This window comes from Porites lutea, chromosome 6 (assembly GCF_958299795.1).
Source record: "Porites lutea chromosome 6, jaPorLute2.1, whole genome shotgun sequence".
Lineage (NCBI taxonomy): Eukaryota > Metazoa > Cnidaria > Anthozoa > Scleractinia > Poritidae > Porites > Porites lutea.
Window position 1 is genome coordinate 27,030,130 of NC_133206.1, and position 12,494 is coordinate 27,042,623.

Consider the following 12,494-nt stretch of genomic DNA (forward strand, 5'->3'; position numbering starts at 1 on the left):
AAGGACGCGTGGCTCTGAACGTGGGTCATCCACGCGGAACACATTCGTGCTATGTGATTGGCTGTTGTCTAATCCCCCTTGGTATCTGTGGTCTTAAAAATAACTCGAGACAAATTACCTATGGAATAGGGTGTGTATGGGGGATGCCTTCTCTGTCTCCTTTATCCTCTCTTGGTTAGAAGCGCCAACAGAATCGCCCGAATTAACTGTTAAACTCAAACTGTTCCTTATTACGAGCAACTGGATCAGTGAAATTCAACAGTGTTTTTGATCAACTCAACAGCCTTATGGAAGAATTCAGTACTTCAAAAGCCAGCTTTTAGGTAACAGTATCCTTGCTTCTACATTTAATTTTTGTATTGATTTCATCGATTTTATCTTTCTCTGTTGTTATCATCATTTATGCAATTATTGTAATCGCGTATTTATTGTGTGGAGTATCCCCCGGGATAAGAGCGCCACTGAGGAGCCCATTCCTGGCGCCATATATGACCTCCGGAACGAACACTTTTATCTTATGCACGCGCTAGCCTGTGGACAGACGTCCCTTCTATGATAGTTAAAAACATTGAATGAGTTCATTTTCACCCGGACGGTTCATCTACACATCTACATTAGTTATTTGCAAAATCTTATAAGGACATCTAGCAAATTCCAACAGTGTATAAAAATACTACTGATAACAAACTAAAAACAACTTAAAAACTCAGTCCATGTCGAACCAGGTGGGTTCAGTTTAGACAATTTAACTGTGTGCGCCGCTCTAACTACAACTCATTGGTATTGTGCACGCGATTTAAGAAAATTTCAGATGCGCTGAAGCTTTTCTCCTACGAACGGGACGAAATTTTTTATTGTTTTCCTCAAATATAGAGACAAGTTGTCAACAAAACAAAAAAAAGTTCAGATAAACTAGAGATACCGTGTGGCACGAAATTTTTGCGGGTTCTAATTTTTACGACTTTTGCGATTTTTCCAGCGATACGCAAATTTAAAATAATTCCCCCCCCCCTCCCAGATTAACGAAAACATTTTTGCAGCAAAAATTTACTCCAGAGTATTAAAAATACTCTTACTAAAATTTACTACACAAAAAAAAAGCACAAAAAAATCGTGTCTGTTCAATTACAACTCGCCTCTTCAATTCAGAAAAAAAAACCGTATACAATGAATTGGTTTTACATAATGTACACATACCGTAGTACTGTTAAGTTTGAAAATCTGTATTTCTGTTACACCCTGATTGCACGTACTTAACAAGAACGAAAATATTATCAATGCTGGGGATGGATACTCGGTACTTTTTGAAAATTAATTCTCAGCAAGAAAAAGCAATGTGTCCCATTGTCGTGAATGCCGTACGGCTGTTCTTCACGATATCACAGTCTTAAGCAAAAACAGGGTTTATTTCACAGCTTCAATCCTCACAGTACAATGGCTCACTCCGGCTCACTCACACACTACACGAAATCGTGCCTTTCTTGAATCTATAAGCTTTAGTTCTTAATCCGATCTGTCAGCAAGTTCTCTTTCGCTCAGTTATGTTGTTAATTTAATTGAATACTTCGAATGTTTAACCCCGCAATCAGTAAAATCTGACAGACGAGGGAGACTATTACTATAACCACAAAGTTTAAAAGGAGTAAAATCACGCCATCTCACAATTACGCTACACTCTTGCTTCATAACACCTAGTCGAAAAAAATTAGTTTCCGCGAAACAGAAAAAATGCCCAATCCGCAAAAATAAACGACCGCAAAAATTTCGCGCCACACGGTACACCCGCCTAGCTTGCTTTGTATCGACCATCAATTATCATTTTCATTTATTTATAGTTTCAGTTCAAACAGTTTAATGAGACCCGTGGGTTGGGGTGGTATCGGTATCCGGCATGGGAATGGGTTTAGCAGGGTTACTTCTTCCTTTCATACGCAGTCAGCTGTCTGTTGTGGTAAACTTCTTGTTTTCATACAATACATAATTTCTATCTAGTCTAGGTTTTATGGTAGCCCATTTTACACCTTCTGGTGTCTGGTCTCTTGATAATTCCACTGGTTTCTAACTGGTTGGTTTGGCAAAATGGAAAGCACCTACTATTTTCAGGCTTAATCCTAATTAGCATTCATTTGATTAGTGCTTAACCCTAATCAGTATTCTCAGGGCTTCACCCTAATCGATATTTTTTGATAGTCAATGCGGTTCCTTCCTTTGTAGAGAATCACTCTACTTTTTGTGTATGCATGAATTATAATGTATCTTTGTCATTCTGAAGTATGGAACTGAATGTTAATCGACACAGAAGGAAGATGACTTTTTTGCTCCGTTTTAAGTTTTCCCTCCTCCAAACATCAAGAAAAGGTTTTCATGAACAATTTTAATGGCAGTTTTGGACATCAGAAGGCGTGAACAGTGAATAATTGACTTCACCTATTGTGATTCGCTATCTCGACATGTTATCCTCAGGGGCACCCTGCGACAGTTTACCCTTAATACTTTAAAGACACTTTTTAGGCTATCTAGACAGTACTAGCTAAGACCTGTGAAATGCATTTCAAGGCGCGCGCCCTATAACATTTGTATCTGTTCGGTCATCTTAGGGCAACTTGAGCCTTTTCGAAATTACAAGGGCTTCAGATGATTTTCGCAAAAATTTTAGATGCAATTTTTCGTTTAACGAAAGTGAAAATTTTTCTGATTCGTCTCTCCATGACATTTTCGATTCCGAAAATTTAGGTTTCTTTTTTCTTCGAAAAATAGCGTTACCTGGGGAGTGAAATATGAAAAATTAAACTTCAGAAAATTGTAAGAAATTGATTACATAAGCTTCGAAAAATGTACATGAATGGAACGGTCATCTAGAATTTGATAGCCGTTCTTAAGCAATAGAATATTCTAGATAGGCAATATTTGCTTCTCCGAACAGATGTTCTACAGAAAACAGTCGTTGGGTGGCCCTGTTTTCCTACCCTATTTTAGTAATATGAGGACGTGAATTTTCGAGCGACCTTCCTGATCCATCTCTTATCTTTATCCAGTGGTACGACGAGCACACTATGTTTGTATGAGTCTTGTAACAGTCATATGTGAATCAATGTTCATCAGTTTTCTACATCAAACCAAATCTGTTCGAATACAGCCCTTTCCTCTAACTTAGAGACATGTGATGTATAGTTTTGTTAGGATCGGAAGTAACACATCCAGGCAGTTCACAACAACAGGTGTTGGGATAGGATCGAGCATGCGCGTTTTCTTCGCAGAGCTAAGAACTAGATCACGTACACTGGTTTCTGTAAGTTTCGAAAACGTTTCCATAGTGGTTTCCATTCTCTATGCTAAATGAAATAAATCATTAGAATTATAAAAATAAGATCTCTTGGCATAAAAAGGATAGGGAAATGAACTATGGGTCCTACTACATATACTCTCTTTCAGTGCAAGCCCAGTCCGGGGGGAGTACTCCCTTATATAAGCTATATAGGTATGTGTCGCCCCATCAAGTAGGATTTTTGCGCCGTTTTTCTCTGAAAACGGGACGGTATACACTTTGCCCATTTTGGTCTGTAATAACGTATGGTTTTTGAGGGAATTACGGGATTGTATGAACGTGCAATTCCAAATGAGTAAGAGAGAAAAATATGCCACTTCGAAATGAATTTGAAGAACTTTTTTGTTTGCGCTCTAATCTAGGTAATGATAACATAATTTCTGCCTGAAGGCCAGGTCTGAAAACGGGTATGGATTTTAGAGGTCTGGTCTGAAAACGGGTGAGAAAAATTACATTTTTGGGTCTGAAATCGGGTCAGGATTTGGAGAAACGGGCGGCACACCGTCAACCACGAATTCCCAGGAGTACTCCGTGAGGTGATCTCACATTTTAAGACCATTTTCCCATTTGTTGTAACAGCAAAGTTAGTAAAGCCACGTTCTTGGTCTCTGAAAAATGGTTTTGTTTGCCGCAACACAAGTTTCAACTGTTATTGTTGACTACAAATTTTACTATCTTAATATATCATTTCATAGTTTAGCTAGAGATTGCTTAGCCACACTTCCAAAAGAAAACGATAAAGCAGAGATCTCCGGGATTATATTGGTTGTTATGAACATCGAAACCGGTTTTTAGTCTCATACGGTGAAGTTCTTAGATGAAGCCAATCAAGTCCCCTGTTACATCGTTAAATCCCTGCGGACGTGGGAGCATTTATTATACTAACCAATCGGCGACCCAGTTCAGATTCTGAACTGATTTCTCGCGTGGAAATGAGGTATATTTTATCCTGGGTAGTTTGAGAACGGACTTCTGGAGCCAGGGTAGACCAATTGTTTCACACTGTCGAATCGCTGCGAGGACAAACTTTTTGTTCCTAGCACGTTTCACGCATGCTCGCTGCAGTTCTCGAATGATTGAGTGATTTCTTAACTGGGGCGATCATGGAAAGCTGAAAAGCGGTAAGATCAAAGGCCGTTGACTGAATGGCAGTCATGCTGGAAGTTTAACTGGTTACAAACTTTGTGTAACAACTCACAACAACACGCAACAAAGGGAGCGATATAAGAGACAAAACAATCTGTGTACATGACCTAATACAACAGAAGCCATCTTTTGGAGACAAAACATGTGAAACAAACATGTTCTTTTCTGCAGGGTCCAATGAGAGAGGGACTAAAATATTTTTTTAATAATAACTGAGTGCTTACCATTCCATGACTGCTCTGTATACCCTCCAAAAATATAATTCCCACTCTTGACCACGGTAACAGTTGGTCCCTTATTATCGCAATGGGCAAGGAAGTTGATTTATTCCCACCCGTCCCTTGAGGCACGATAAATCAGCACAAAGCTAGAATGACGGAGGTCTAATTGACCTTCGAGGCAACTGTTCAGAATGAATTGTTTCTCTTCATCTGACAAGATTTTGGATCCCAAAAACGGCGGAGGGTGGAGTTGATTAACAATTCCACGAATACACTGCTGATAGAACTCAGCCTCTTCGAGTATCTCCTTATGGATTAATTTGTCATCTGGGATAAGAAGATACCCTGTTCGAAGGTAGTTCAGAATATACCGGAAGTGAGTTCCATCGCGATCAATGAAGTAAGATCCGTCTTCAGCAGGCTTTGTGTCGAATCTGCCTGAAAACATGGCGTGTAGCATTGATCCTTTATCTTTTGTCAGTGTTTGAACGCTTGTAGTAAAATACTGACCACCAACGTTCAGCTTGATGGTGGAAGTAAAGTGGACATAGTCAAGCTTCTTCGCAACTGACTCGAAAGCCTCTTTCTCCTTGCGCAGATCAAGAGCTTGCTGGTTCATGAAGTTCGTGTGCCTTTTTCATAAACTCGACAGCCTCTTCCAGTACTCCAAAGCTTGCTGCCTGGATTGTTTATTCTTTTGCAGACATCTTGTTCAGCGCAGCACGGGACCGAGTAATGTCTTTTTAAAAACGTTCCATGAAACATTCCATGACATACCGAAAGAAGAAGTGTAAAGCCACTGATCATCGGATGTGCAGGCTAACGCCTGCGCGCATTCTCGTCCCAAGAGCCACTCGGCTTAATTTGTTACCGAGAATGGCCGGCGCGGGACTGTAACTCATAAAAAGGGCCTTTCATGGCTATAGATTGGTTTTGCACCTAACTGTCTGATAAGATAAAAAATATTAATTTACAAGGAATTTCCTTCTTGGAAACGTTTGCTGAAAGACGCAGAAACCGATGTGTTTAGTCACATAATGACGTAACCGCGCAGGTCTAGGACATGTTCTTCTTGCTATCTAGAGGTATCTCAAAGTAAAACCGTACTAAGCATTAGCTGAATCAGCATATTATCTTGTAAAGTATCCAACTTTGGGTAAGAGTAAGAATCAACTCAACTGGTCGTGGTCGACACCAACCAGAGCAGTTCAGAAGCTGGCTCTCAAGCCCTGTTTTTCGCCACTTTGCTGTTGAACTGAGCTATACATATCTTTTACTGCGACAGGGTTAGCTCTGCACTAAAGCTAGCGCTCTACCGATTGAGACTATATATTGAGCAGGAGGTCGGACCAATACCCGCCCCGGGTCTTAAGAGAAATGAAGGTACTGCCTCTGTCCTACAAACCGCTGATGGACCTTCGAATGACCACGTAAAAAGGCATAAAATGATGTACTTTTGCGCCAAATGCATTGAGACTCAAATATAAAACTGAGGGTTTTTTGGCTCGTGGGGAGGTTTTCGTGTTCATGGGGGCGTATGCCAAGAACGCCGGAAGGCAGCGTCTGAGATCTTACTCTAAGAATTTCAATATGAACCTCCTGGACTGAAATTTTGGCTGGGTGACCGTGTAGAAAATCAGATCAGTAGGCAAATAGCAACCTTTTAAGGTAGATTACTGCTTATTTAGCCTTTCTTACTTTCAAAGGTGCTGCGCTTACGCGTTCTTGAATTTCTATCTCATTTTCTTGGGTTTATTATAGCAAAAGGACCTGTAGCACTGAGAACCAATCACGGAAATAAACCTGCAGGGTTAAACAGTCTCTTCGATGCATTACCGCATGCACGGATGGATCAGAGATACGAGTGCTTCAGCGCGGAATTAACGTCTCGGCCTTTTTCTGTCTCTGATTTTCGTAACATTTTTACTCACCACGAACAAACGCGAGGTAAGGACATATACAAGAAGCGGGTCTTACCCTTTGCCTTGCCCCTTGCGCTCAACTTTGTCCGCCCCTGCGGTTCTCTCTCGGCTAAATCAGCTTGTCGTGCCGAGGTTACGAAACGTTAGCTTGAGTCAATTGGCTCAAACTATCATCCTTTAAAAATGTCAGTTTCTCTATTTGCTTTCAGTATCCAAGTTTACTTTCTGAATACAAATTTATTTCATCTCACAGTTACTTTGATACGCGGGTCAAACGCCAATCAATCAAATCCGTCCATTTCAACATCAGTCTACTAACAAACTCTGAACTCTCTTGACCACCCCCTGGTGTCCAACTAAGTTATTTATACATTCACAACCGTTTTGTAAAAAACGTCATGGTGTAAACGCAAAGAGCTATCTGTGACCTTATTACAGTGTCTATTCTGTTATTTTTTGGCGTTTTTTATAATAACGACGAAGCATTTCTTTCTATTCCCTGTAAATTTAGCTTTAATCAGGAGCTTAGCTACCTGTATGCAAGTACGCATGTGCGTACCTGAAAAGTGTCGCCGGAAACAAAACAAACTGATAGAAAAACAAATCAAAGAGAGTGAACAGTACATGTATACGAGTTAGAAAAAATAGTGGAATTTTTTACGTGTCCCCGTTTTAACTTCTGCCATGTATCAACAATCATGATTACAGTGTTTCTATCCTCGATTTCCCTAGACGCGAAGCCGACTTAACTGCGCTACCTGAAGACCAAGCCAGATAACTACCTCACCGTGCGGTTACCGACCAGAAAGTTGAAATACAAGGCATGTCAGCCTCATGAAAAAAATTTGAGAGAGGTGCAGAGCTGATTTGGAAACCTGTGCATAACTCTTAAAAAATCGTAGCTAGGCCCCTGCTAATGTTATGGTCCGACTAAATGTTGAGCTAATTTGCCATTCTTCTTCATTTTTTGGAATGTAAGAAACTAACTCTAAACACTAGCACCTCCCAATTGTTAATCAACGTTTTTTGTGCCATGATTTAGCTCAGTACTACAATGATAAACTCAGTAAAGGTTTATTTATTGGCGAGTTCTTCAGCAAAGAGCAAAAAAGGGAAAAATTGATATGTCAAAATGTAATACTTGACAATGCCCACTCAACACCTTTTCATAAAAAAAGTGCATTCATTCTAGAGCATGAATTCCCATCTTAGTTGGCTTTAAATACAAATACTTCCAATTCACTGACACGAAACCTTTCTTGACCAGCAAGGAATGATGTAGAAATTGCATTGGGTGGGCATTGATAAGTACCATCTAAAGTGCTTTTGCTCTTTGAATTTGCATTTGCTCCACTGGCAATGTGCAGGTCATGGCCTCCTCCAAATGTTGGCCCGTATGAACTATCGCAGTAAATTCCATAATTATTGTAATTCCCCTTGAGTGGCATCTTGGTTGGTCCAGCACCAGACGGGTTCACAAGGCTGAATAAAAATGACTCGGTGCAACTTGTCCACGCAGAAGCCACTGAAATTAGAAACAAATATGCTTCGTTTTTTTTAGTTCTTTGATACACAAAATTTGGCCCTAAGTGATCTGAATCATTCCTGTTGGAAGCCTAAAATTATATGCAAGACAGGTTTTAAATCTAGATTTTTGTTAGAAATAGGCCGTAACTTCCTCCTTACTACAATTTGTTGAAAGTTTAGCAGAGCTTTCAGAACCCATCCGATCCCTTCATCAGTGATGACGTTTGCTGTTGTTCGCAGCCTCCTTTTGATAAAGCTGCAAAATTTTTTTGTCCACAAAATATAAACCTATTTAGAAACCAAAATAGCTAGACTGGTGCTCATAACTATTCGATTCTATGTACCTGTTTAGGCTAACTAATGGAAAAACGATTGCTGTTACTCAAGGGATAGTGCTGTATTCTGTTTTTCTGGCTGTAAATATTAACTGACTACTGATCGGGGGGAGGGGAGGTGTCTCCAAGGAAATCGGTGGTTCAGTCCGTCTACCAGTATGACGTCACGTCTCTCGTCAGTCACTTTCAAAATGGCGGTTAAAGTGTTCATCGAAGAGACTGATAAAAATTTCCAATTTATCACGGAAATACGGTTCCGATTTCCTGGATTTGGAGATTTTAAGGTTCTGTTGTTATAGAAAACTAGACTTAAGAACTTTTTTGGAGTGAAGCGTCCGGTGGTGTAATGAATTTTAAAGATCCCTTTCTATCGTCGAGCAAATTTTACGGGCAATCATACCGACCGGCCACACTTTTCAGGGCCAGTGCACAGCAAGATTGAGGAATTTAGACACAGCAATAGGAGGTTCATCAAAGGATGTATAATTATACTTTACATTGAGCGTATTTTCAGCTCTTCAGAGCTAGTGGCACCCCATATCAATCCTTTCAAAGTTCGCTTAGCTGTAGCGTTGAAAGAGGAAGCTAAATGATATAGATATTCGTGAGAGACTGTGAGCATTGAATCTTGTTGCTTTATCGCCTTTTAGTACTGTATTGGGCATACACCTGTAATTTTGTAACTAAATCCCGAAAACCAATAAAAGGTTTTGTTTAATTATTTTTTGTGGGCAAACCCAGTGGAGATTTTAGGGTAATAATATTGATGATTATAACGATGTACCAAAGGGAATATAAATTTCGCCAGTGGGTCACTGGTGGGTGTTGGATGTAAATTAGTACAGTTTGTGGTGTACTGTGTGTTGTTTGTCATGACGTCAACTAACACTGAAAAAAATTAAGCTGTTTCAGAGGAGGGACATGTGTTGAGAGCTTATGGGTTTTTTGGGCCGTAAGCTTGGCCAGTATACAGATCAAGAGCTCTTGAAATCCCTTTTCCAAAATAAAACTCCGGACTTAAGCGTAAAATATATATTGATCCAAAGTGCATGTTCAGCAGGGTCAGCAGTAAGAAAAAAGGAAAACAGGCCAAAAGGAAAACTAAGGATTAAAAAACAAAGACTAAACAGAAAGAAAAAACGGCACAAAGAAACAGAAAATAGCGTCGCCGGGAGCCGAACCCGGTTTATCTGCACGTGCAAGCAGCTCCTTGGCCACTGCACCACCGTAACACCGTAATTAGTTTTGTTATATCAAAACCATTTTTCAGTCTGCCAAAGACATGAAAGACGCCGTTCGAAGCTGGTGGAGCTGTATTTATCGTGAATTCAAATATACATTTGAGGAAAATTAGCTTAACCGCGTATTTCAAAGCTATTTCGCATTATTTCGGGTTCAACGGGCCTATCGATATAGATAATCGATCGAACTAGCTTTACTGAATTTGGTGGAGAATTAGGAAATCAACAGAGGCCCACACTTGAAAGGATTGATATGAAGTTAGCCCGGTTTAATTAGCAAAAGAATAGATGAAATATAAACATGTGTGATCTGTGAATGGAACCTCCTATTCTGGAGACAAGACCTTGCCTATTTTAGAGTGAAAAAGGATTTAAGTTTTGATGACCTTGCCGGTCCCGTGAAATTGATGTCGATCCCGCAAAACGGCCGCAAAACAAATTAACAAAATTATACAATAAACACACAATATCAAAACGGTTGACGTTAGCATATTATAGCAACACCAAAGCTGAGGCACGTTCGGTCAAATAAGCGATACATAGCGATATTTCCTCGCTTCTTAGCTTTTCCTCGACTTCGCTCGTCCTAATAACTGTGGTATCCCCTGCTAATTTGCACAAGCGACCCGAGGCTCTTGCCCGTTACTATGTCACGTCACACTGGCAGATGGAGTGGGTCAAAAAACGTAGGTGGAAAACAATACTGTCGCCTTCCCCACCCCCTGCTACTGATCGATATATATATAATTTTTGCATTAGCTCAATAAATCAGTTAATCAATTTATTGCTCAATCGATCGCTCATTTGAGGTTTTTTGAACACGTTGTGTTTAGGAGCTAAAAAAACAGTTCGAAATACGACCCTTTTAAAATGGGTGGTGTCGCAGCTGTCTCTTTCATATTTTAATAGTATTACATCAGTTACACTTCTTTTGAACTTAACGTTAGCAAAGAAATTACTTACAAATTACTAAATCAAAGCTTCACGTCAAACCATTGTCTCTGAACTATCCCCAAACTTTGAGTTAACAATGACAGAGATTTTCACCCCGGCCTTTGAAGGTCTTTTTTACAGTTATGAGCTAAAGTGCCTCTATTGTTCGAGAAACAAAGGTTGCCATTCACCGACGCACTTAGCCAGATCACCGACCGCGAAAATGAAACCTTCGTTAGCCACCGTACCATAACAACTTAGGGGAGTAGGGTGTGAGGAAAATATACGGTAAAATGGTCTGATAGGAGAGGGGTGAGGCAACTTTTACGAAGATCTCCAGAGGTTTTAAAAAAAAGTTTTTGGTTCCAAATACAACTGACAAAGCGAACACCTGAACAGAACGTGATAGACTTCCGTGTTAGAAGCTGAAGAAAGAGCCAGTGCAAAAGTTTGATACAACAGTAAAAAGTTCGGACCCGGTTTTTATTTTCCTCCTGTGACCGGAAAAGGGGGCCTTCGGATGCCGCCTCCCCCTCTATATCTTGAAAACCGCTCATGATACAGTCACCAACATTACGCAGAATGATTTACTCATCATTTCTAACATCTAGGTACACCCTGATTGACACAATAACGCAATTTGACGTCATTATGAAGTCGCGTGGTTTAATTTATTGGGAGAACCCAAATTTCCCCAGTTTTTCCTTTTAACGTAGCCATAGAGCGAAGAACACCTAAATAACATGGTGACTGATAAAATTGTAAAGCTGGCGAACACATTAATAATCTTTAACAAGAGCAGTGATGTCACGATGATGTCATTTGCTATTAAAGAAGGAACTGAAACCATCCGCTATCTTAGATGTGCCATTTTGTGTAAATCCCTATGAATCGAAGTAATCTTGATAGAAAATTTGGTCTTTGTATAAAAGGATGGTTAGAAAGCAAAACAATCTGCAAGTTATGAAATTCCGAGAAAAATGCACATTGTTGAAAGTTGAAACATTTAAAGTAAGTGTAACCAGTGATAATTTACCCTCTTTGGACGTGCATGTGCTCAAAGGGATAAATTGCAAAACCGAACCTTCTCAGTATCAGCTTCAGTTGCCCATCATATTTCACTGTTCGTTGGTCGTTTGTTAGTGAGGCATTTTACTAGATTACTTACCCACCCACCCACCCTGAACTGTTCTGCATGGGGGTGGTAGAGAGGTTTATTATTCTCCTCGTTTTGACTGTCAGTTTTTCTTTACAACATACTTCTCTCTGAGCCAAAACAGAAACTGCGTGTGTGCGTGTGTGTTGTCTGAGTGTGTGTTAACTGCCTTCAAAATAGGGCTTTGACTTTCACGCAATTTTCTTGCCCTGGCATTCAGTTTAAAAAAAGTTGTTTTGCAAAAATAATTTTGCACAGCAGCAACTTATCCGGTGGCTTCTCCTCTTACAAGGTGAAGACTCAATTACCAGCTGCTGTCCGGATAGGAATTCGCGCTCCTACTTCTCGGAGAGGATCCGAGAAAATGGCTAAAATAGAGCTAACATTAAGTGCGGTAAATAATTCAAAAGCGCTTACCATTCCACGACTGCTCAGTGTAGCCTCCAAAAATATAATTTCCACTTTTTACCACGGAAACAGTTGGCCCCTTATTGTCGCAATGAGCGTGAAAGTTAGATGAATTCCACCCGTCTCTTGAAGCGCGGTAAATCAGCACAAAGTCAGACTGACCACTCTTCAGTTTTTCGTTAAGCCAATCGTTGACGAAGACTTGTTTATGCTCAGTTGACAGGATTGTAGAGTCCTTAAACGGCTGATTCGGTGGATGGCGAAGCTCTTCCAAGATGCC

General features: G+C 40.1%; 1 protein-coding gene and 1 pseudogene across 1 annotated transcript in view; both read right to left on the reverse strand.

The window, feature by feature from the left end:
• Positions 1 to 4,660: 4,660 nt before the first annotated feature.
• LOC140942093 (BTB/POZ domain-containing protein KCTD21-like) lies at positions 4,661 to 5,499 on the reverse strand (annotated as a pseudogene).
• A 1,421-nt stretch (positions 5,500 to 6,920) lies between these two features.
• The window catches only part of LOC140940288 (uncharacterized), a 6,041-nt gene continuing 467 nt past the window's right edge, over positions 6,921 to 12,494 (reverse strand). The window contains exons 1-2 of the mRNA XM_073389213.1: positions 12,224 to 12,494; positions 6,921 to 8,139 (exon numbers count right to left, since the gene is read on the reverse strand). The exon at positions 12,224 to 12,494 is cut by the window's right edge and continues 467 nt beyond it. Of these exons, the coding sequence (XP_073245314.1) occupies positions 7,823 to 8,139; positions 12,224 to 12,494 (588 nt within the window). The 3' untranslated portion in view covers positions 6,921 to 7,822. The remainder of the gene's footprint in view (positions 8,140 to 12,223) is intronic.